The sequence below is a fragment of the Pseudorasbora parva genome, chromosome 6, assembly GCF_024679245.1.
Source record: "Pseudorasbora parva isolate DD20220531a chromosome 6, ASM2467924v1, whole genome shotgun sequence".
NCBI classification, from domain to species: Eukaryota; Metazoa; Chordata; class Actinopteri; order Cypriniformes; family Gobionidae; genus Pseudorasbora; species Pseudorasbora parva.
The window spans coordinates 17,000,227-17,026,914 of record NC_090177.1 but is presented as its reverse complement, the minus strand read 5'-3'; the positions used below and the strand labels follow the sequence as shown (position 1 = coordinate 17,026,914).

Below are 26,688 nucleotides of genomic sequence, written 5' to 3'. Positions count from 1 at the left end.
CCATTACACCAGGTCTCAGAAAAGCAGTTCCAGGAGCTGCAGTTAATATAATGCAAACATTGACAGCTGCCAGAGAAATTAAAATTATGCTTGGTTAAAGACGGAGTTCAATGTGCAGGGGTGGCGTGAGCACTGGGTTGGGCAAGAAAGACAGTGACGCACAACACTGTACTAAAAGAGACCTTTGATCAGCTGAGGCAACCGATGACGTTTCATTTTGGCTTTACACTGTTCCCAGTGTTACAGCTTCATATACTTATTGTCTTCTACAGAAAAACACCAAGATGCAAAGATTGTTTTGGGGAAAAATAACCATAAAGTTTTATTGCGAACCAAACAAGGTCACATGATTCAAACATTTTACAATTTTACAGTACATTTATAGTTACATATAAGCATACATTAGGTTTTTGTTCCATATACATTAAAACTAATACACAGACCTTAAAATATACAAACAAATTTAAATAACCATACAGTCTTATTTTAATGGAATGTGACGTTCAGACAAACTGGCCCATTTCTGAGCTGTACGATTACTGTACATCCTAGGACAGAGACGTCGTATTCCTTAGTCCAGGTGTGTATCTACAAACACCAGCAGCACATTCCCCTAGCACCTTCCGCTCAAGTCAAAAGAACAAGAAAAACACAAAAAAGGAAGTGCTCTTTAAATTAGGAAGATAAATGTGCAATTTGATCCCAGATGCGAAACTGAAAGATCACAGAAATATCAGATGCTGATATATATTAGTGGTTTTAGTGTCATGTTGACTGTATTTATATCTGACACGGACTGACATGCCAGACTACATGATTTAGATTAAACAAACGTGTGAAGGGCTGTTAAAATGAAGGCACATACACATTACACACACACATTCAATCCATCCAAAACAATGACGTCTAGCACAGACAATCCTATAAAAGTAAATAAGCTGGAAATAAATCTCAAGAAAGGAAAAGTACATATCAAACGTCCATCAGCATCTGTCTTCTCGCTTTCTTTTTCCCCATCCGTATGTCTGACACAACCTGGGGTGAAAGCAGAGGAGAAATCGTGCATTTGGCTGCAGACGATGAAGATGACAAGTCTTTTTTTAACGTGTAAAACTCAGGCCTTTTAACAAAGGCCTTTTGAGCTGCCATATGCCATGTGCAAATGCCCCCAATCCGGAGGCAGGGAAATGAGACGGGCTTTCTTTTCTCATAGTGATGCACTACAGGTGTGATTCCATGGGACAGTGTTTCCATGGTAATGAGCTACAGGTAAGAGTCTACAGGATGGCATTTCTGCTTCGATGGGCTACAGGTAGGAATCCATGGCAGGGGCGTAAGAGAATCCCAGGAAAGCCTCGGCCGCCTCAGTGTTGCTGGCTGTGACTAGAGCACTGTCCGGGGAGCAGCCGATTGAATTTGGCACCGGCTCATCTGTGAACTCGGGGTCGAAGTGTCGCAAGTCATTAGGCCCCGTCTGAAACAACAAAATAGCAATAAATTGATTAGAAGTTCCAATATTTGCCTTGCTTGATTTCAACTGTGCATTCTCTTATCACAAATTGTGCCAGCATGACTGGGTTCTTTTTATCTCTAACATCCAGTGCAATGTGGTCATAACCTAAAGTCAACCAAGAAGATCAATGGAACATACCACGTTTGGGTTGAAGGGCGGCGTGAGCTTCTTGGCGTTTAGATCATCCCAGTTTATGGGAGAGAAGAACATGTGGTTCTTGATCTCAGTCTACAGAAATGAAGAAGAATAAATATATTAGATATAAGAGCAACAAACAGATATTTACTATAAGGCATATTAAATTTAAACACACTTACAAAGTCATCAGTGAAGCCCAGTCTCTTGGTTCTGTCTTTTTGCAGCAGGCCTTCCAGCAGGTGTCTGGCAGCGTTGGATATGTTGGGTTTGAGCTGCAGTGGCTTGTTCAAGATGTTATCGTACATTTCCGCTGTGTTACGGCTGTAGAACGGAGGCTGCGGAAAAACATAAAAACAGTCACAAATCATGTAAAAAGGCAAGTCCTCAAGCAACTTCAAATTCAATTAAGCGAATTAGATAAATACATCCAATTTAGGCATGAAATGCATTTATTTTTCTGAAATAACTCACCAGGCCATATAACATTTCATACAGCACTGCGCCTAAACACCACCAGTCCACCGTCCGGTCATACGGCTGCTTGTGTAGCACCTCCGGTGCCAAATACTGCAAGACAAATAGAGAAAAATCAAAACGAGTTTGCATATCAACTGCAGATGCAACGGCATTGTTTAAAAAGTGCACGGTATTTACCTCTGGTGTTCCACAGAACGTCGACGTCGTTCCATTTGGTTCTATGTTCTCTTTGCACAGGCCGAAGTCAGTCAGGATGATGTGTCCTTGTGAATCCAAGAGAATGTTCTCTGGCTTCAGGTCTCGGTACACAATGTTCAGCGAGTGCAGGTACCCCAAGGCGCTTGCGATCTCGGCTGCATAGAACCGTGCACGTGGCTCCAGAAAGCATCGCTCCCTTTGCAAGTGATAGAACAGCTATGGAAAGACAAAGAGAAAGAGGAGACAGTTTAGGCTATGAATTCCATATCCTGAATGGCTTACTTAATCAAGGCTTTCTAGACTCCGCAATTGTGAACAATGGCAGGAAATGAGAATGACCCCCCCCTTCTTTAGAGATGTCTGTGGAGTTAGACCAAGCCTAAACTGCCACAGCTGCTAAATCTGGCTCCCCCACCTCACACACTTTCCCCTCCCAGCCATTTCCTGAGGAGAGTTTCCTATTCAGAGCCCTTTGCTTCTCATGACAGGATATCCTTTTTCTGTCTGCATTTACCTCACTGTCTCCTTCGACTATTCTATTTTCTATTACTCTCTCTCTCTCTCTTCAATATTGTTCTACTAAAATTACACAAAAAGTTGCCATAACACAGCTCCATAAATAGAAATAATAATATATAGCATGTTCTCGTCAAAAGTAGTGTTTCAAATAATATAAATATTCAGTAACACTTTAGTTTAGGGTCCAATTCTAATTGCCTATTAGCATGCATATTACTAGGATATTGGCTGTTTATTAGTACTAATAAAGCACATATCAATGCCTTATTCTGCATGATCATATTCTACATCCCTTGATCCTACCCATTACCTAACTTTAACAGCCACCTTATTAACTATTAATAAGCTGTAATCAGTCAGAATTGGACCCTAATCTAAAGTGTGACCTTTTAAAGAGCATGCAAATTAAATTACGTACCTCTCCGCCATTGATGTAGTCCAGTACAAAGTAGAGTTTATCCGTAGTCTGAAAGGAGTAATGCAGGCCCACCAAGAAAGGATGCTTGACATTCTTCAGTAACACATTGCGCTCTGACATGATGTGTTTCTCCTGAGGTTAGAGGTCATGATAAGAGGTCTAACATACTTCAGGGTGCCTATGCAACCAATGCATTCTACACACTACAGCTCGACAAAAGCCTAAAGCAATTGTCGTGAGAAGGGAATTGGTTTGTGTGATCCCGTACCTCTTTTTTCTTCAGGATGGCTTTCTTTTGCAGCACCTTGACTGCGTAGAACTTCTCATCGCTCCGGTGGCGGGCCAGAAGAACCTTGCCGAAGCTGCCTTTTCCGATGACCTTGAGGAAGTCAAAGTCTGATGGTTTGGCGGTGGGGTTGGAAGAAGGGCCGAGGTTTATCTGCTGAGAAGGACTTGGCTGGAGAGGAGAGAGAGATGATTAGACAAATATGATTCAGACATTGGTTTGTAGAAAGATGCATGAAGCATCTACACATACACATTTTCAGTGGTCAAACAACATACCGGTGGGGAAGGGTTGCTGTTCATCAGTTCAGCATCTTGTGGAGGTGTCAAGTTCAAGATGGACTGGACCTCAGGACTACAAGAAGAAAAGATTAGAGAGTGAGGATCAGAAGCAAATTTTTAACAATTTAGCAAACAAACAAGGAGAAACTTATGCATATGAAAAGAAAAAAAGCAATAGTGATTATTCTTAAAATAATTTTTAAATAATTTCTTTAAAAAAACACATTATTGAATGTATAAGCTATAATTGTATTTTTTTGAAATATATAATTTTAGCAACAGAAAATATAAAATCAGAAAAAACAACATTTATTTACATATTTATATAAAATAAACTTACTGCTTGCATGCATAAGAGTTTGCGGAAAGCTTCTGGATAAAGTCATTGAGTCCCATCTTTCTCTGTTTCATAAAGGCTGCACATAAAAGAGAGAGAGAAAATACATTTAAAAGAAAGATCACTTAATATTCTTCCCTTACTTTACTAAAGTTGGCTCAAGAGATTCCATTCATCTGAAAAACAAAGCCTACCACTGAGATTAGCTACTAGTCCTCTTGTTTTAGAGTAGGTCAAGTCTGGAGCTGGAACGCTCGTCTCCGTTTGGATTGTCATTGCAGTAGTTTTCCACTCCGGGCCAGTAACCAAAAAGACACAAAGCGCTACTGAACTCCTACACTACTGTTCCAACTATTTAAAAGGCAGGAGGAGGAGGCTAGATATCGCGTTCCGTTAAGAGGCGTGGCTATGTGTGTGTGTGTTCTAGGAGAGGAGGCGTGTCCTGACGCAAGTCTCGGCTTGAGGGGGCGTGATCTGGCGCATGCTCCGCAGCTAATTTTGACATATTTGAACCGAGTCAGCTGTGACGTCTATGAGGGGCCAGCTGTGAGTGAAGGGTACACACGAACACGTCACTCCCCCAAATCTGATGTAAACATACAGTTGAAAACGAGATCTTCCCGGATTAAACAAGCTGACCAGGACTACATGTTCTGGTACGCCAAAAAAAGGGTTCCAAACCCAGACAAAACTGGAGCCAATACTGCACCTTTCTTTAAGGGTAAAACGTTTCAATAGCCTACATTTATGAGACCGCGTGTAGGCTAACGTACTTATCCTATGATGAGATAAATAAATAAAAACCTGCCTTAGAGTCCCAGTCTTACACATTTTCAATGTGTTCAGTATAACAGATAAAGAGGAAGCAGGGAATTCCAGAAAGCAAGTTTATCGTTGACCCAAACCTTGCTTACTTGCTTACAAAAAAGGAGTAAAATCAGCTAACACAGGTAGGCTATCGTTCACAGTTAACACACAAAAGACACTCAACACGAATCGCCATGGAAACGGAAGCTAAAAAGCCCGCTATGACTCGTCTAATAAATTTATTCTGTTGTTTTTGGCTATTTATACAAATTGACTCCTATTTGGTGGTTGTGCAATTTGCCCTGAACACCTGTGCAATTTGCCCTGAACACCTAAACTGAACAGCCTGCTCCAAAGCAGGTTATGTTAACATACCCTGAAAGTTACATCCGTTTTTTGGAACCGACAGTTGAGGTTATCCGCTTACTTACCCTTAAACATACCCGGGTATGTCACATAACCTGCTTTATGGAATACCCCACAGGAAAGATTGGGTTGATTCATCAGTCCAAAAGCAACTACTGCCATTCACGAGTGCACAAGTCATATGAATCCTTCTGCAGCTCTATTTCACTTAGGCTAGCCACAAGTTTTCTCTCAAAGACCCATTTTATTCGTTGTGACAGATGACGCATGAATGAAACAAAAGCAAAGGGAATCGAGCCAAACTTCAGTGGAAAACTAGGCTACTAACTGGATTAACGGTGAATGAACTGTTCTTTTGTGTCGGACCTTTCAAATGAATCGTCAAATTTAGTCACGAATCAAACTGAATCAGTCCGAGCCGTCAACTCACAACTCATTAAACGAATAACGAGTTCTGTCGACAAGTCTGAATAATTCAGATAGTGCAGCTGACATGTGGGACGTAATTAGCCTACGGGCACACATACAATTATATTTTATAAATTTTATAAATAGACCGTTATTTTATTTTATTTTTTAAATATGTGCATACGGAATGTTTGAAGTAATAGGCTACTACACAGCGTAGGCCTAATAGTGTCATGACGTGAGCGGCTGAATCTGATGGGTAGCGAATTCGCGGAAATGAGTCGGACTTTTAGTAGTTACTGCATTAACTTGCTTCTAGGAAAATCCAAGCGTTCTTCTGCATGCTTTCCTTATGTCATTTAGGGCCAGCGTGAGTAAATGTACACAAGATCTTGAAATGCCCTAGTTTGCCAGTTACGCAATGTCATACCCCAGCAGAATATTAATTAACTTAGTCACCGATACTCATACAACTCATTAAGTTATAAAAACTCAAAACAATCCTCAAAAATATTTAAACTCATAAATGACTGGATTAATGGTTGGGTTGTGGCAAACACATCTCGGCTTAACCACTTCAAGATGTATCTATAATTATATCTTATTTAGCAATATCTTTATTACAGTAGCTCGTGGCATTGTCCCAAAGCTGTGTTCACGCTATTAGTAGACTAATGACAATTAGGCTATAGGCTATATAGCCTGCACCGAACAATTAAATAAAGATAGCCTATAATCCCAGAAAGATTATTTTATTGTGACCTTTAGATCATGATACAGGTCAAGCATTAAGTAATAGCCTACAACACGAAGGCTATAATGAACATCCACATAATATGCATTTGTACGTTGCTTGTAGCCTAAATAAGAGATACAGGCGACCTGGCTACTGTAATATCGCAGAAAAAGTTTGAACGCTCGTTGCCAACTTCCAGATGTTTGAATAAATCGCTATAATAACGGCATTGACCAATTGGGTAAGATACACACATTACAAAGTTATTATGATTGATATGTCTTGAAAAACGTACAAACCTTTAATTTCCGCTGAAGTTCGCATTGTTGTATAAATGTGCAGACAAGACTCTTATGAGAGCCAAGACTAATATAGCGTTTCATGCATTTGGCAAAGGCAGAGCCAAGTGGCCTTATCAGACTAAATCAATAGGCTATAGATATGAATACAGTGTTAAAACCGGGTCACTGCCCCCAAGGAAACGCACCTATAGAGATGCCTTCAGTACAGCCTCATTATCAGAGGACCGTCATTTAAATTAAAACAGTTGCATTATAGCTACAAACTTTCCGCGATACATTCGGTGAGATACAACTTACATGTGAGCGGTGAAGTTTTGTCTTTCATAGGTTAAGGAAGAGAGTAAAAGCCGCAGACACGATTGATGAGGAAGCTTGGAGGTGAAAGAATTTTCTCTAAACGGCGCATTCCACCAGGTCTGATCTGACACCGGATATCTGCGGGGCGGAGTTTTCTCCAGCCCTCCAACAATGTGCTTCACTATTTTCATGCGGAGCCTGCGTGAGGTAAATGAACTTGGGGGCTGTCTGTCAAAGCCCAGTCCGTTGCTGCCTACCGCAACAGAGTTTTTGTGCATCAATGGCGTTTGCAACACAATTAAAACAAATGAAAAAAACGTAGAGTGCGGGTAATAGAGTGTGTACCTATAGTTTTGCTAAGAGAATTCAGATGAAGCAAACACGATGAAACGCACCTCTCAAACACTGACTACAATTTATTAGAAGAACAAAGAATGACAATAATCACACAATCTTAAAGGATAGTTCACCTAAAAAGGATTTTTTTTGTCATTACTTTGTCATTACTTAATCACCGCGTTTCTTTCTTCTGTTGAACACAAGTGATATATTTTAAAGAATGTTGGTCACCAGACAGGCACCAATTGACTTCCGGGGAAAAAAAATACTATACCAACATTCTTTGAAATATCTTTTGTGTTTAGCAGAATGCAATGTTTAGAAATTCATTTTACATTTCGATACTCTCTATTTTGATTCTCTTCCCCTTCTGGGTCCTTGTGCTCATCTCATCCAGATCCTCATCTTTTTCAATCTCTAATTCTTTGTCTAAATAGGAAGTGTGTGAGTGAATAGAGGTCTGGGAGAGGATAGAGAGACAGAGGGAGCACACAGAGGTCAACAGCGCTTCAGTACCAAGTGTCTAAACACTTTGTTTATTTATGTTGGAGGATGGAGAGATTACATAAAATCTTTTTAAAATGCAGCTAAGAACTCAATACAGAACCCAAACATTATGCATACTAATGCGGACTTGAATTATACGCTGGTTTCAAGAGCATTATGCAATTTCCCTCAGACACACACATTCACATGGATGCATACAAATATGTGCGTACACAAACACACCTGCAATGACTCCATCAGGAGAAAATCTGAAGCTTATGAGATAATATAGACAGATTTAGTGTATGAGCAATGTAATGTGAACACAAACAAATACATGAAAGGTGTATTGTAGTTACAGTGTCTTCATAGGGATTGTACAAAATTACACATTTATGAGAAAATTCCCTCATTTCTGGAGTACTTCATATTCTGTCATGTTTTGTTTAAAAGGGAAGTACATTTAGTCCAGCTGACTGGTCCCAGGACACTCAGACTCCCCAGGACTCTTTGTACCTGTCCTAGGTTCAGTTTTGTGATATAACAAAAAGGGAGAAAGTTCTACCCACAGAAACAAGATAAAGGTAATAAATCAATTATTTTTTTAGTATTTTTCATTTGCCCTTTTTTCAGATAAGCTTATCACCATAACCTTTAAATGACTGGTATTATACAACTATGTCATGGTAAGGGAATTCTTAAAAATCCTCTATTCACAGTGTCAGCCACAGACTGTTTATGAGTGAGCCTTTTATTAGGGGCCTTTTTGACTACTTGATATCATGGAAAATAAAACAAACAGTAAACAACAGCTGTTACTTTTGATTCTCGCTATAATCCAATATAAACTTTTTGGAAAAAATGTACACTACTGTTCAAAAGTTTGGGGTCGGTAAAATGTTTTTATGTTGAAAGAAGTCTCTTATGCTCACCAAGGCTGCATTTATTTAGTAAAAACAGTAATACTGTAAAATATCATTACAATTTAAAATAACTGTTGACATCTGGGGAATTTGGAGGCCAAGTCAACACCTCAAACTTGTTGTGCTCCTCAAACCATTCCTGAACCATTTTTGTTTTGTGGCAGATCGTATTATCCTGCTAACAGAGGACAGCCACCAGGGTATCCTGTTTTAATGAAAGGGTGTACATGGTCTGCAGCAATGCTTAGGTAGGTGGTACAGTAACAGTTCTGATTCTCACATGCCCAGTGTTGGCTCTTTTCGGCAGTAGAAAGGGGTCAGAGCATGGGCACCCTTACTGGTCTGCGGCTATGCAGCCCCATATTCAACAAACTGTGATGCACTGTGTATTCTGACACCTTTCTATCAGAACCAGCATTAACTTCTTGAGAAATCTGAGCTACAGAAGCTCGTCTGTTTGATCGAAGCACACAGGCCAGCCTTCACTCCTCACATGCATCAATGAGCCTTGGCCACCCATGACCCTGTTGCCAGTTCACCACTGTTCCTTCCTTGGACCACTTTTGATAGATACTGACGACTGCAGACCGGGAACACCCCACAAGAGCTGCAGTTTTGGAAATGCTCTGACCCATTGTCATCTACACATAAAAAAATCAAACTCGCTCAAATCCTTAAGCTTGCCCATTATTCCTGGATCTAACAAATCAACCTTGAGGACAACATGTTCACTTGCTGCCTAATATATGCTACCCACTAACAGGTGCCGTGATAAATAGATAATCAGTGTTATTTACTTCACTTCCCATAATGTTATGCCTGGTGTGTGTGTATATATATATCTCCTTTAGAATTAGATTTAGAAAAGTGCAAAGAAAAGTTGCTCATTGAATAATCCCCCTTATATAAAATCATCCTTTGTTATCAGTCAGGAACCGTTTAGCAAATACAATGCATGTTCACAAGCACTTGATAAAAGTGTGTGGTGCATTTGTACCATTATCAGGTGACATTGGGTGTTCGTAATCGAATAGTGTAGGAGTGTTTTATTCACAGAAGTGCTGTTTTGAGCACTTGCCTAAAAATACTTATTAAAGGTTTAACTCTAAGCCTACATGGATCAAGGTGATTACGGGTTATGCTTATACCAGCAAGAGAGAAAAACAGAGAGAAGAAACAAAGCAACTCAAAAAGGAACTCAACTGTACTGACCAACTGAAAAGAGATCCTGAAGGAATTATGAAGATGAATAAGATGATATATAAGAAATAGAGAGAGAGTATGTAAATAAGACGATAAATAAAAGAAAAGACTGGTTGAAAAAAAAGAACTTACTGGTATCAGAGGGGCAACAATAATCAGACTCGGGGTCTCCATGGTAGTAGAGGTCCATTGCCTAGGGGAAAATATAAGTAATGTTGGTCAGTGCAATGTGTCTTCAATGAAAACATTCTTTTGTTGTGTTAATAATATTGCATGTCTCTTTAGACCTAAACACAAGTTTAATGACAGGATGAGCCCCTTGGTCCTTAAGGAAGTGACATCATTGAATATGAATGTTTTTTAAGCTTAACTGCAATTCTAACAATATTGGAAATAGACTTTGCTAAATGAATAAGGTGCTTTAGATTTACTAACTGAGAGACATGAGACAGTGGGAAGATTGAAGCTGACAGTGAAATAATGACTTTCAGATGGATTGTCACATCGGCCTTAATCTACATTTGCAAAAAATGTAATCATGTGACATCTGGCACACAGTTTTCCACCCAAGCAGCAAGCTTTCTGAGTGAAGTGACCGAAAGACGATAATAGAGCTTAAGAGAGAGAGAGAGAAAGAGAACGACAGAAAGCGCAATTACCCATATCCACTTCTTTAATAACCTCCCCGGAGAGCCGGCTAACAGAATGCTGAAATATGTGAGGCATAGTATTAACATTTTTGCACATGCACCTACGCTAAGCTTTCTTGGCCCATGTGTCTCACTGCTCTTTTATCTTGTGTAAACAAATAAGTGACTAAATCAAGCTCAGTCCAGAAGAACGAAGAGAAATGGAAAATAAGCACAACAAATTTCAACAACAAAAAAAGCAAATGCTCCACAAGGTGAAACCAGAACAGACAACCAGAAACCATCCATCAAAAAATGCTGGTTTGTTTCAACCCATGTTGAGATCAGATATTGATGTAAATAAAAATAAATAAACCAAAGGTAGGGTTTGTCCAAAGGTGACACATTTTTAGAGTGTTATATTAAGAGAGGTTTCTTTAGAGTGTTTTATTTTTATTTATTTTTTATTTTTTACAATTTATCTAATGCATTGATTATACATTTTGCATGAGACACTGTTGGTTTATGTGCATGTGTGAGTGTTTATGTGCTGACCTGTGTGCGCTGACGTGGTTGCCATGCCTCCTCATGCCCGTAAGTGATGAAGGGCCCGTTACAGATGCAACATTCCAGTAGTACGGGGCTTCCCAGCAAGGGTGACATCGCCCAGGGACAGATCACATTCCCCTCTGACTCTGCTTCCCTCACCTTACTATCATTGTGATGTCGACTGAGCATCTTCCATTTTCTCACCTGTTGAAAAACACAAACGAGGAGGTAAGCCATTGTACTGACGATAGCGTAAAGCGAGTAAACAGTCAATCATTTAGTTCAGCGGTTTTCCAACAATTTGATGCCAAAGAGCCCCAGATATGATGAAAATATCCCCTTGCAAGGAAGCCTCTTCTTAAAATCTATTTTCGTGTATAAAGACCTGTGAATACTGCTGGTCACAGTGCTTTAGCCAAATAAGACATGATCCTGGAAAATATGATTTATCATAATAATAATTTTAAAATAATATTGTTATTTTACCAAAGCCAAAATAAATGATTATATATTACAAAAGTTTGGGGTCAGCAAGTAAGCATTAAATTGATCAAAAGAGACTTCTTAACCCTAGGATACTTCTTTCAAAAAAATAAATAAACGACTTACCCTCCACAAAACTATGTAATTTTTCCACGGACACCCTAAATTAGATGATGCTTTAACCAAAAGTGACTCACAGTACATTTAGCAGAGAAACATTCTCTCTGAAGAAATCTGAGGTTAAATCTTGTTCAAGCCCACAATGATAATAGTTCATGGATTGACTATTGTGGGGTTCAACCAAACTATGACTTTAACCACTATGTCACACCACCCCATAAGTAAGCATTATAAACACTGCTGTAACCCTTGTCATGTGATTTTCTCACTAAATAAATAACCAAATAAATCAAGACATAAATCATCTCGGTTCAAACCATAAAGGGAGGATTCACTAAGAATATATTATGTTGATAGTTCATAATAGCACTGTTTATTTGCATAGCCTTCCTGCGTTGCTTTAACACCCGATTCATTATCGCATAAAATACTGATTCAAAAGATCCTTTTAGCACATTCACCCAAAGGTCAGTCATGACTTGATCTAAATTTGACTGTAATTGTGTTGCTAAAAGATCAAGGGTCATTGAAAGACGTCACTGCCGCGACTCAATCTTATTCTATAATCCACAATAATCAAAAGGACACACACACTTTGCTCTTTTGAAGCACAGATTCCAGGGAAAGGTGATCCTGGAACTGAAGCTAGCCTTTCTTAAGGGCCTAGTCCAGTGCACACACACTCAGCCTGGCCCAAATATTTCAACATCAAAAGCTGCCGATTATGTAAGTGCACTTACAGGAAAATTCTAAGATAAAAAATAGTTAATCAGCAACTCTTCCCTCCCTTCGCTCCTCTCCTCCAAACAGTGTGTGAGTTGGCAGTTTCTTATGCAAGGCTTTGCACTGCTATTGTTATCTAAAGTCTCTCAGACAGTATTTAACAGGCAGAGATTTTCTAGTCAATACAATGTCATTATATTTTTGAAGACCTGGGGTGTGTTTATGACTGTTTATGTGTGGACATGTTACCATGGAGGGTAAATCTCACATTGTAGCCCTGTTTGAGGAGATTAGACCCAAACCCTTGTATGGAAACAGCCTACATTGAATTCCCAAAAGTCTTCTCCTCTCTCTCCACCCCACCATGAAACCCAGCTGGGAGCAAAAGCTTCTGAAAGTCCTCAGAAATATATATATATATATATATATATATTTCTTCCCCTTCTCAGCAAGAAATACTTTTGGGAAGTTGTCCTGTGGTGTATAAAATGTTCCTGGCAAAGGTATAATTTAAACAAATGACATTTATTTAAATATATTTATCTGAAGCATAAATGCATTGAATTTAACCAAAACTTCTAGTTCATAATTTATTCTAAATTCATAATATGTATGAACATTTAGATACTTAAATTAATCCTACAATATATTTTTATACACTGGGCTATACCGTTGAAAAAACTTTTGAGTTTTTGAGAAAAGCATTTCCTTAATGGAAAATACAGTAAAATAATGAAATATTATTACAATTTAAAATAACTGTTCTCTGTTTTTAATATATTTTATAATGTAATTTATTCCTGTTATGGCAAAGCTGTATTTTCAGCATCATTACTCCAGTCTTCAGTGTCACATGATCCTTCCGAAATCATTCTAATATGCTGATTAGCTGCCTATCATTATCAATGTTGAAAACATTTGTGCTCCTTAATACTATTCCACACACACACACACACACACACACACACACACACACACACACACACACACACACACACACACACACACACACACACACACACACACACACACACACACACACATGTTGGTCTATGTGGTTTACAGGGACTCTCCATAGGCGTAATGGTTTTTATACTGTACAAACCGTACTTTCTATCCCCTTACACTGCCCCTACCCCTAAACCTACCCATCACAGGAAACATGCTGCATTTTTACTTTCTCAAAAAAACATCATTTAGTATGTTTTTAAGGCCATTTGAATTATGGGGACATTTGATATGTCCTCATAAACCACATTTATAGAGTAATACCAGTGTAATACCCATGTAGTTATACAAATTTGTGTCCTCATAAACCACATAAACAGGCTCACACACACACACACACACACACACACACACACACACACACACACACACACACACACAAAAATAATAATAAAATAAATAAATAAATTATATTATATATATACATATATATATATATATATATATATAATTTATTTATTTTATTTTTGGGGGGTGGGGATGGGTTTTTTTTACGTATTCATGTTGATTTATGCCCATATTCACTGAAAAAAATGAAACTTTCACAATAAATTCTCCAAAAATGTACTTGCCATACCACAGGAACATTTAAAATAAACTATTGGAGGTAAAATGTGATTAAAAACAGCAGCAACCAAGATTTAGATGTTCCTTTATCCATTCATATAACATTTAACGTAATATTTTGATAACAAATATTTCATGGACATGTCATGTGTCAACTACCATTTATCAGTTTCCGTAAAGGCTAAAAATATTTTATGAGTGTTTTAGCGTGCGAGTCTGAATAATGATCATAAACCTCTGTTGTTTTTATGTACAGACAAACCCAGTAATTAAAGAAGAAACAATTCTCATGAATCATTTTATCTTAGTAGAGAACATCTTCAGATGTTCCCAAAGGCAGGTTTTGTGAGATTTAGCTCAATTGTGGGGCCGTTTTTGTCCCTGAAGAATAGCTAAGTAAAGCCCTACACAGTAAATCCTGTAAGCATAATTAAACCCGCTCTGTATAGGAAAGTATTCCATTCCTACTAAATAAATATTACTTTCCTCTAAAATCTATTAGCCCGCTATGCTTCATTGTAGCAGGATTGCAGAATGATTCAGGCCTTCGCTGCACCAGTACAAAGCTCTCTAAATATACAGTAATAGCTCCTTCAGCTTGATAGCAGGAAATATATAAAGTAGGTGAAGGTCACAAACTTCCTTAGAAGAACTTCTACCCAGCTGACACCACTAGCCCACACTTGGAAGGTGAGAGGGAATTTGGCCCAGAGCCACCCTCGGCTGGCACAGCACCAGAGAGTTAGCATGCAACGGCGTATTAAGGCTGTTGGAGAAAGACATGGGGCCCAAAACAGAGATAAAGAATCACCAGGAGGTCTGACTGGAACTGACACTGATGTTGTCACTTTAACGGCTCTGGTGAAAGCACTTCGGTGTGGTGTGTTTTCCCTGAAACCCACTAACTATTAGCCTCATTAACCCCAACCAGAGATTCATACGGGACAAAGGGTTACGAGATGAGACGCGTGAACAAACAGATAAAAATAGTACTTTGCTAATTGGCCTCCAGAAGCCATGGTTGTGTAATCCAGCTTATACAACAGAAATCTTGTTTTGTACAAAAAAATTAAACATGCTAATCAATGCAAATAATTATTAAAGTTAACTAAAACTACCCACCCAAACTCCTGAAAAACACTTTGTTGTTACTTGAAATTTGTTTTAGTTCAGAAAGTTGCCAAAGCAAGATTTGTCATTTTCCTTTAGTTTAACCGATATGCTGAAATAACTAAAACTGAAATAAAATTCAATAAAAAAATTAAAAACATATTAAAAAAACTAAAAACAGAAAATACATAAAATACTATCGGGGTTCAATCGCTTTAAGGCATTTAAGGACATACACATACAACGATATTATGTTTTATTTAGAAACAATGTAAATCATAGAAGTAAAATACCATTTACACAGCCAATACATGCAATTTAGCATATGAAATATAAGTTTTTTAAAAAGCTTTTTAGGTTTTAGTCCCACCTATGGGGCGATCTCCATAAAAGTATGCATGCTTCTTTAGAATCATGTGCCACGTGCTCCCATAATGAAGCAAAAATCTGAGTTTTCATTTAAGAACGTTTTCATTTTGGTTAGACTTGGCCATGGCGGTTTTTTAAATGGCCCTGCATAGCTATCCAAAGGCCAAAGTAAATTTTGTTTTTTGATAATTATTGACCTAAAGAATCCCGAGGATTGTGCAGCAGTGGTTTTATCGAAATTGAGCCAAAAATCTGCCTAATGAGCCGGCATTCCTGGAGACAGAGTTGATTGTCGTGGCCATGTGCGAAAATCGCATGATACACAACAATCCTTTACGCATGTGAAAAACATAAAGGAATTTCTCACAGGCTTCTAGGGCCATGAGTCAAACAGGCCGTTCCGACCGGCCTCTATTAACCTTGTCTGATAGCTGCTCAAACTTCATTGGCTGATGGCGGACATGTTTTTTGAGATACGTTTTTCAGTGTCCGGATAGACAATCATGACACCTCGGACAAAGACACTGCATGCTGATTTTCAGATTAAGATGAAGATGATGAAGTAGTTTTAGCCATTTTCCTGTTTTTTTCCCCTGTTATAGCGCCACCAAGTGGCCAGTCCCTGCATCCTTTTTCACACGGCCACAGAGTAAAGCTCTTACATACAGTAGATGTGCAGAGTTTGGTGAAACTATCTCATTCTGTTATAGCCATTTTAGTAAAAGTGGTTACATACTCCCCTGATCAGGGCGTGCCTTTGTGGCATTGTAGGCGGTGTGACTACTTCCAGCCCTCTACCTCCCCCAAGTTTTGTTGAAGCCAGTATGCTTCCATTCCAACTTAAACTGCAATTCCTCGACTGGCCACTAGGACCACAGAAAGGAGCAGAATCTCATTGAGCCCCATGGTAAAATTCCTAACTTTACAGCAGAAAAAACATATTTACAGCCCCCCCCCCCCACCCCCCACACTATAATAGTCTCCCAAAAATACTAAGACAAGTCCACTTGTACTAAAACTAAAGTCCACAATATCTCAGCAGGGTGAAGAAAATTGTTGTTTGATCCGTTTAAAAGCTGAGTCAAAGCTCTGGAATTTCAGTGACTGACATCAAAACAGCTTTGAATTTACGGGAAATAATGACACATGCTCTGGATTGTGGACAGACGATGGCAAAAGTGTGTTTTTGTGGTTGTGTTTGCACAAAGGAACATTTTATTGTGCAGAGGTTGCTCTTTCATGTGTCAGGAGCCTTTTTGTTGAAGCATCAATGTTGTCTGAGATCTTTCTCTTTATGAAAAATAAAAACAGAAAAGTATAAACCGATAAATCTATAACGTGGTTAGCATGTCAGATCATTTGTTCCTGGGAGAACTTGAATTGAGAAATGTTTGAGTTCATTTTGACTTTTGATTGTATCTGAGCTTTAGAAGAGAAGACACACGTCAGATTATTGGGATCTTGTCAACAAGTCAAATTCCTTATCTGTGTAAACATTCGCAATAAAGATCATTCCAATCTGATTAGTTTTCTTAGGAGACAAATCTAAGAATGAGACATGAGCAAGTGCTCCATTTGACCTCATTGCCATTTATATTGGTTTTGAACCCCATTTACTTTTATTGTATGGACAAAAAAAAACAATTGGCACATTGTTAAAAATATACTTTTTTGTTTTCTGCAGAAGAAAGAAAGTCCTACAGGTTTGGAACAAGTAAATGATGCTATAAGCATCTCCATTTAATTATGTTACTGAGAAGGTATAATTTTGTCGGTTTACTTTAAACACTCTACAGTGAATAATTTAATAACCAATTATACAGTAATTATTTAGCAGAGACTTCACATAAAACACATAAGATCTCATCCCAGGCTCACAGCAGCCTCCTCCATCTGAAGGCCAGTGCAATGTGGTCAATCAAACTTTATGCTCATTTCAGCCCGGTGCTACTATAAAAACTCGCCCTGCGTGTGTGCGTTTGTGTGATCCACAGACCTCATGAGCGATGAGTCATCGACGCAACCGCCCGCTTCTCCCATCTTTCTGCCACATTAATTCCACAAACACAAACAAGCGCACAAACCCTCATGCAGAGCGAGAAGGAGCCCCACTGCTCTCCATATTTTCACAGGGCAAGAAATAAACATCCTTCCAGGCAACATCTACTGTAAAACACGATCATATTCCTCCTAAAGAGTCAATAAAGCAAAATGAATGAAACAGAATACAGATCCATCACATACCCGGGTTACTGCATGGGGAGAGTTTGGAAGGACTTTAACTACAAAATTAAAATGAGCTGTAGCTTTAGAATAATAATTAAAGCAATGGCCGATTAGCGAAAGGTCCAAGCTGACAGTGATGATGAAGGCAGGTTATGTGTATGAACAGAATTAGATATTACTCTCAGGTTGCTAAATGAATTCAGTTATGTATAGACACTGCTACTGTGGCTCTTGTAATTCCGTCATTCTCACCCTGATATGCGTTACATAACTTCCCCCTCAGGACCAACCGGACACAAAATGATGTGTCATCTCTCTCGCTGTTTTTCTTTCTCCTATAATATTTCCTCTTCTCCTCTTCCATTCTCCCTGTCAGGACACATATATTTTTAACCCAACCTAACCTTGATATACAGTGCAAGCCACTCAGTGTAGCTCCTACACAAAATTCATGAATAAAACAGCTCAGGCATCAGTTCTGTGGTTATTTGAGAACTGTTTGTGGCAAAGCAGAGGAGAAGTAGGCAAGAGGTTATCAAATCTATCATATACAAAATCCAACCAACCTCAGGCGGCTAGAGGTTTAACCATTGTTATGTAATTGACACCGTCTGTCTGTCTATATATATATCTGCCTATACAGGTGCTGGTCATATAAATAGAAAATGATCAAAAAGTTTATTTATTTCACTAATTCTATTCAAAAAGTGAAACTTGTATATTATATTCATTCATTAAACACTGAGTGATATATTTCAAATGTTTATTTCTTTTCATTTTGATTATTATAACTGACAACTAAGGAAAATGCCAAATTCAGTATCTCAGAAAATTTGAATATTACATAATATCAATACAAAGGAAAGGATTTTTAGAAATCTTGGCCAACTGAAATGTATGAACATGAAAAGTATAAATATGTACATCACTCAATACTTAGTTGGGGCTCCTTTTGCCTGAATTACTGCAGCAATGCGGCGTGGCGTCGATCAGTTTGTGGCACTGCTCAGGTGTTTTGAGAGCCCAGGTTGCTCTGATAGTGGCCTTCAGCTCTTCTGCATAGTTGTGTCTGGCATATCACATCTTCTTCTTCACAATACCCCATAAATTTTCTATGAGGTTAAGGTCAGGCGAGTTTGCTGGCCAATTAAGAACAGGGATACCATGGTCCTTAAACCAGGCCAGGGGCGTAGGTTTAAGGACACCCCCCCCCCCCCCACACACACACACACACACACACACACACATCCTCTCTAGATCAGTCAGATTCTCTAGATTCTTGCCTGTCGCTGAGAAACTGAGTTTGAGCTCCCTCCAAAGATTCTATATTGGGTTTAGGTCTGGAGACTGGCTAGGCCACGCCAGAACCTTGATATACTTCTTACAGAGCCACTACTTGGTTATCATGGCTGTGTGCTTCGGGTCATTGTCATGTTGGAAGACCCAGCCTCGACCCATCTTCAATGCTCTAACTGATGGAAGAAGGTTGTTGCGCCAAATCTTGCAATACATTACCCCAGTCATCCTCTCCTTAATAGTGCAGTCACTCTGTCCCATGTGCAGAAAAAACCCCCAAAGCATGATGCTACCAGAGGTGAGACCCCACGAGGTGAGATCTTCCATAGAGCCCCAGTCCGAAGGAGACTGCCAGTCATGTTTATCTTCTTACATTTTCTAATGATTGCTCCAACAGTGGATCTTTTTCACCAAGCTGCTTGGCAATTTCCTAGTAGCCCTTTTCCAGCCTTGTGGAGGTGTACAATTTTGTCTCTAGTGTCTTTGGACAGTTCTTTGGTCTTGGCCATGTTAGTAGTTCGTACTACTAAAGATTCTTACTGATTGCATGGGGTGGACAGGTGTCTTTAGGCAGCTAATGACCTCAAACAGGTGCATCTAATTTAGGATAATAAATGGAGTGGAGGTGGACATTTTAAAGGCAGACTAACAGGTCTTTGAGGGTCAGAATTCTAGCTGATAGACAGGTGTTCAAATACTTATTTGCAGCTGTATCATACAAATAAATAGTTAAAAAACTATACATTGTGATTTCTGGATTTTATTTTTTTGTGAGAGATTGTGTTTCTCACAGTGGACATGCTCCTACGGTGACAATTTCAGACCCCTCCATGATTTCAAAATGGGAGAACTTTCAAACTAGCATGGTGTTCATTCAAATACTTATTTTCCTCACTATATATATATATATATATATATATATATATATATATATATATATATATATATATATATATATATATATATATATATATATATGTGTGTGTGTGTGTGTGTGTGTGTGTGTGTGTTATTTGGTTTGTCTCACTGTAAAACATCTCATTATGTTTAATAAAATCACAGAAATCGGTATGACATCAACATTTTTCTCACTGAGCAATGGCTAACTAGCACTTAATTTCTATCCTGTTGGGTTCCATACTATTAATTTTTAATGCCATTGTATAAATAATCAAATGATACACCAATACAGTTAATGTGCCAGAGCTGGACCACAGCACTTTTGCCATTCTGAAAATTTGCTATACAAATAAATTCTTAAATAACAACAACACAACAGAATGTCTTTCATACTGTCTGTCTGTAACAAACCATAACAGCACTAAGGCTACTTCTAGCAAACTGAGATGCTGTCATGTGTGATCCCTCTCTCTGCAGGGATGACTGAGATACAGACTCTCTCTGAGCTATGTGTCATCTTTCTAGTACTCATTGTGACTGAGAGCCAGTCAAACAGTCAGAATAGCAACTGTGGAAGAAAGTAAGAGACTGCTCAACTCATCTAACCTAGGCCAACCCAGAAAAGCTGTTTAGCATTGCTAAATGGAAAGACAACATGCTCAGCCTCTTATGCATCCCTACAGTACGCTAAGATTAAAAGCTTGTGCCGCAAGGGATCGGAATAAACAAGCGGGAGAAATTACATAAAGAGTTTTGTAGGTTCTGCAGTATAGATGGCATAGCCATTACTAGAGCCTATTTATAATGGTGTTCATGTTTGCTGATGCTTTTGATTATTGCTGCTGCCGAGCAAGTACGAGACTTGCTAATGCCAATACATATACAATACAATAAATACACAACATGTTGCTGCTGTACAATATATGGTACATGAATTACCCGTAGCAGATCTATACAGGTGGAGCTGGGGAGGGTGGAGGGTTTCTGAAATTGCGCTGCACTGCTACAGCAAATGCTGAACAAGTATTTGAAGGTTGAGCACAGAAGCTCATTGGCTACTGATACAGCAGAAACCAGTCAGCTATGTCCCATAGAGAATTATGTGATTAAAAGCAGATTGAGTTAAGGACCTTGAGTTAAGTGAACCATCTAGAGTTTCATGATAGAACTTTGTATTAATAAAAATATATGATATCAAGTGAACACAAGTGCATTTTTTTAGGGATTTTTTCATATACTTAGAAAAAAAAGGAAAAATAAATAAATATTTTTCTGGTATTTCTTCATGTTTCCCTCTGATTAAAATGTTTCTTGGTAAGAATTGGTCAAAAACTTTCCTTAGTTTTTATCTGAAAGCTCTTAGTTCCAATAAAAAAATCAAAATAAAATGTAACCAATTACAAGACAAAAAAAGTGCCATTTAATTTTTTTAAATAAAAGTTGCCAGTCAAGCAAGACTTAAGATGCCCAAAATCTCAAGAATCACTCCAGAAGAATGAATAGATACAAAAATAAACAATTAACAGATAACTGAAAAGTTAATAAACAGACAGTTTCCTGACCTTGCACGTCTTGCTCTTGTCTGGCTGGCAGGGTGTGCAGGGGCCACAGGGCTGACAGAGAGGGCTGGGGGGGTGTGGGAGGTAATATCTTCCAGGACTGTAGTGGCAGCAACCGTAAGGTGCTGGGAAGTGTGTGTACCACAGGTCCTGTCCCTCCTGACATTTCGGACATGGAGACAGGAAGCCCTTAGCCTGGACCTTTTCCACATTCACCTTCGGATTCCTCATCCACCTGCGCACCTGAGGCCAAAACACGACAGAGTTTTGCATCTCTATATTATATAATGGTAATTCAAGGCTCAGGGTTGGTAACCAGTAGCTTAATGAATTTAAACAAATTCCACTGGTCATGCAGTGATAAATAAAGATCAACTGATTTCCTTGGGATGATTATAAAACCATGAGTTCAACTGAAAACATCTAGGAAGAGTGGATTTGGATATAAAGTCCCGGAGGAAAGTGTTATAATACGATTTTGCTCTTTCATGGCTCAGGATATGGCATTCTCAGCATTGTTTCATAAGGAATCAGATTTTTCTGATATTTCTAATAAAACCCACTAAAAATAGAAACAAATGAGATTGATGACATTTATTTCTAAGAGTATTGAGTTAAAATTAAATCATGTAAAATATAAGAAATAATATGAAAAATGGGGTAAAATATAAAAATAAATAAAATATAAACAAGATTATTGAAAATAACATGTACAAAATAAATAATGTCCAATAAAATAATGTGAATTAAAAAAAATATATTAGAAAATAAAGTTAAAATAAAGTAAAATATAAAAATTATATGAAATAAAATAAAATATAAATTAAATGTAATGTAATAAAATACATGGTGATGAGAAATGTTTGACTTTTGATTGTAGGCAGTTTGTGACATTGAGATCTGATACTGTAGAAAAGAAAAGTTTGAAAGAAAAGAAAAGAAAACTTTAGAAAAGTTTCCAACTACAACCCATCTAATCTCATCTGGGAGTAACAATTGAGATACAGAAGAGATTTGGAGCATTTTGTTGCAAAAGACTCTCGTGAAATCCAGTTGTTAAATACCACGTTTTTCAAAGTAACTAAAAAAAACAATATTTTGTCATGTCAAAATATCTTGATTTGTTTATTGTTTAAGGAAAACTGTGAAAATGAATTTTGGATTGGTGTATTTGCTCCTGTACAAGCAGATTAAACAGAACACGGGATCTCAGGGCCGTACCCGTGTATGTCTTTACAAGCTAAACAATGAAATCTGAAAGGCGCCCTCCAAATCACCAGCAGTGACGGACTAAAAGAGGCAGGGCACGGGGTCGTATGTCTTCTTTGTAGTTTACAATGCATTTAATGACTTCAATCCCTTGAGTGAAAAGCAATTTTCTAGGCCCCAGGAAATCCTGGAGCTCACGGCAAGCACTGGCTGGGAGATTTCCACTTCTAACTTCATTTCATACAGCTTCCAAACAACCCGACAAAAAAAAAAGAAAAAAAAAGAAAAACATCTTGAAGCTCTGTGATCAAACGTTCGTCTTTTTTCAGAATGAAGAAAACAATAGGAAAAATCATGAAATTAATGAAAACAATGCTTCTCAATGTCCTACATACATAAACAATCAAACTGTGCAGTCAAGATTCCCAACAATTCACTGCTCTTTTCCTTTCCCTTCCCCCCTCTCTCTCCTTTGATCGGATTTTCAAAGTTATGTCACCGTGTGTTGTCACTGTGGCTGTACATAAGCACTCAGGAGTCTTTTTGCTTTGGGCTTCAAAGACCTTCCTCCATTTCTTTGCTATTTTTTTTTCTCTTTTCTATTTCTTCTCAATAATATATAAAATATTTTAAATGTTAAGAAAATATATTTTTTAGTTATATTACATTTTAATTTATTATTTCGTCATGCCATGTTCATTCAGTCAACATAAAATGTTTAATTGTAAAGCATGTAATTTTATGTAATGCACGTAATGTAACTTATAACGAAAATAATATTTTGGTTGGTAAGAAAATGCAAAATTAAACTACATTTTTTAAATAGGGTTTAATATGGAGTTGGTCCACCCTTTGCAGTTATAACAGCTTTAACTCTTATGGGAAGGCTTTTCACAAGGTTTAGGTTCATGGGATTTTTTTTGTGGCCATTCTTCTAGAAGCGCATTTGAGAGGTCAGGCACTGATGTTGGATGAGAAGGCCTGGCTCACAGTCTCCGCTCTAATTCATCCCAAAGGTTTTCTATTAGTCAAGGCAGTCAAGTTTCTCCACACCAAACTCACTCATTCATGTTTTTATGGACCTTGCTTTGTGCACTGTTGCAGAGTCATGTTGGTACAGGAAGGGGTTATCCCCAAACTGTTCCCACAAAGTTGGGAGCATGAACTTATCCAAAATGTCTTGATATGCTGAAGCATTAAGAGTTCCTTTCACTGGAACTAAGGGGCCCAGTCCAACCCCTGAAAATTTTTGAATAATTTTGCACTTTCTTGCCAACTAAAATACTATTTTCGTGAACTAAAATCTTGTCTTATCTCATCTTTGACATGCTGCTTTTTCTGTGAATTAGCCATATGAATGTTATTGTTATGAACTGGACTATTAGGCACACAAATCATTCCTTACAGGAATCAAACGCTGAACAGCAACTCAATAAACTACTGCAAGCATAGGCTAAATGATGACTCAGCAACCATAAAACTTTTATTCACTAGAGAAAAACATCAGTGCGTGCATGTGTATGTGTGTGTGCTGCTCAGTGCAAAGACTGCACAATTAACAAACCCACAACAGTCAAAATACACAGCACACTCCGGTTGTGTTAATGCTAAACACGTACGAGACAACGCTGCATGCTGACCTACAAAAGACAAACATCAACCTTGGCACTCCAGAAGATTCTTTCTCTCTCTGTCTCGGTGTACACATAAATACATAATAATCCAACAAAACCATCTCACTGAGTCACTCTCTGACACTCCATCTGGTGTGTGTGTGTCTGTGTGTGTGTATGTAGGAGTCTGAACTCAATCCCAAACCACAGACACACATACTTTTTCGTCTATAACCAAAACAAATACATTATATTTAAAAAAATATTTCAAAACATGTTCATATTGGCCATTGCAACAATCACAAATCAAATCTGAATAGTAGTTTCATTTTTTGTTTCTTAAAATGTATTTAAATGTAAAAAATAAATAAAAAATGATCTCAATATGAATAGCAAAAAATGACATGGCAATATTACTTGCATATTCACAAATAGTGTCAATGCACATTCATGACACAAATAGCCCATTGTGTATATACACATCTCACAAAATAAGAATATAGCACTACATTGTTATTGGCTGATGTTAGACATTTTTTAATTTACTGTATTGGTTGATATTGAATATTTAATTGTGCATGCTCATTTCACCAAACTTTTACATTTAGATAACAAAAATTAAAATTTGTACATTTAGAATTTTTACATTTAGATGACACTGTTAAATTTAATATATAGAATATAACAAAATTAATATCCATGTTTTTAGACAAAATTGTATATCCTTTTATTATCCGCAATAGCATGAAAATTTAGTAGACTTATCGGTTATGAACAGAATATTAATGTTGTTGCGTCCCTATCCAAAAATCAACACAATGTTTAGAAATAACCTCATACATGCACATATTTTCAATCAGTGTTATTTTAGTTTCATAATATTTGGAATTAGCTGTTATTTTTAGATTTCATGCTCATTTTAGGTAATTTCCTTATGTGCTTTTGTCATTTTATTAGTTTTTTATTTATATTATTGCTATTTAGGTTTAATTTATTTTTATTTCAGTTTTAATTTATTTCAAGTTAATCATTTTCAGTACTTATTTCACTGTATTGCCAAAGCAACATTTAATTTTGTTAAAATTTTCCAACTAATATTTACATTTTATAAACTTTATAAAACAATTAAACGCTTTAAACGCTCAAGTTGTTCCAGACCTGTGTAAGTTTCTTTTTCCTGCTGAACACAAAGGAAGATATTTTGAAGAATGTTGGTAACCAAACAGTTCCATTGACTTCCATAAGTCCATCAACTGTTTGTTTACCAATATTCTTCAAAATATCCACACAAAAAATTCATGAGTGAACTTGAGGGTAAGTAAATTATGACAAAATTTTAATTTTGGGGTGAACTATCCCTTTAACAGAAATGTTTTTAATAGTTATAGCTAACAATATTGACCCTATTTTGAATCTTCATTCATAGAGAAAAATACTTTAAAAACCTTAAGGCATCCACCTTTCTGAGCTTCTGATGTTAAAATTCAGTGGAGCTGATAGAAAAAAAAAGCAAGGGTCAGGGAAACGACTTGAGCCTGATTCAAACTAAGTTTGTCCACATAAGCACCAGCATGTGCACTATATCCACCAGGCCAAGTCACTGATTGAACAGCACTGACTTCACCAGCCAAAACACACACATGCTCACACACTCACCTTCCTCTTGACAAACTGGAAGGCAGAGCACTTCTTAAAGGAGAAAGACTGTTTCTCTGCATTATGGACCAGCCTCATGGCCTCTGGCCGGCCCGCGCACTCTGCAGACCCCAGCGTGATGCCTTTGAGAGGGACGAGAAGGTTAAAACAAGATTATGAGATATTTGTGTTGCCTGATGTATGTCAACAAAAATCTATTGCCTGATATATAAGATATCTTATATAAGATATCTGTTGCCTGACAAGCATGATGTGTGTCTGCGGTCATACCTGTGTAGTTGTCCTCCCTGCTCCTAATTCTGTCAGTGCTGACCGATGATCTCAGCGCTGTGCTGATGTCGTGAGTCCGTCCCGATGATGCTGCTGGATTTCACAGAATGTCTCTGCAGCGCCACTGCTGTATGTGTCTGTGCGTGAGAGAGACAGACAGAACGAGATGAAGCTGAACACACACCTTGTCAGTGTGACAGAGAAAGAGTCTTGTAATCAGAGAGAAGCGCACCTTCTTCCCTGCCCTCCCTCTCTCTTTCTGTAGCTCTTCGTTCTTCTCCGGCAGCACTGATACACTCTCTCTCTCCTCCTCCGCTCCTTTCCCCCCTCGGTTTTCTGCAGCAGTGGATGCTCTCTCTATCGCAGC

General features: G+C 38.0%; 1 protein-coding gene across 4 annotated transcripts; it reads right to left on the bottom strand.

Moving 5' to 3' along the window:
* Window positions 1-293: 293 nt before the first annotated feature.
* Window positions 294-26,567, bottom strand: sgk1 (serum/glucocorticoid regulated kinase 1). 4 transcript variants are annotated; one of them, XM_067445846.1, is made up of 14 exons: window positions 26,322-26,567; window positions 26,052-26,173; window positions 21,577-21,816; window positions 11,219-11,416; window positions 10,167-10,227; window positions 4,171-4,246; window positions 3,828-3,903; window positions 3,532-3,720; window positions 3,264-3,395; window positions 2,306-2,542; window positions 2,123-2,218; window positions 1,831-1,986; window positions 1,652-1,741; window positions 294-1,474 (listed from the first exon to the last, which is right to left on the bottom strand). In XM_067445846.1, the coding sequence occupies exons 2-14, from the start codon at window positions 26,127-26,129 to the stop codon at window positions 1,307-1,309; spliced, it is 1,797 nt and encodes a 598-aa protein (XP_067301947.1). In that variant the 5' UTR covers window positions 26,130-26,173; window positions 26,322-26,567; the 3' UTR covers window positions 294-1,306. The 4 variants fall into 4 exon arrangements, with proteins under 4 accessions (XP_067301947.1, XP_067301948.1, XP_067301950.1 ...); XM_067445847.1 differs by lacking the exon at window positions 21,577-21,816 and having other exon boundaries at window positions 26,322-26,562; XM_067445849.1 differs by lacking the exons at window positions 10,167-10,227; window positions 11,219-11,416; window positions 21,577-21,816; window positions 26,052-26,173; window positions 26,322-26,567 and adding an exon at window positions 7,084-7,228.
* Window positions 26,568-26,688: the final 121 nt, after the last annotated feature.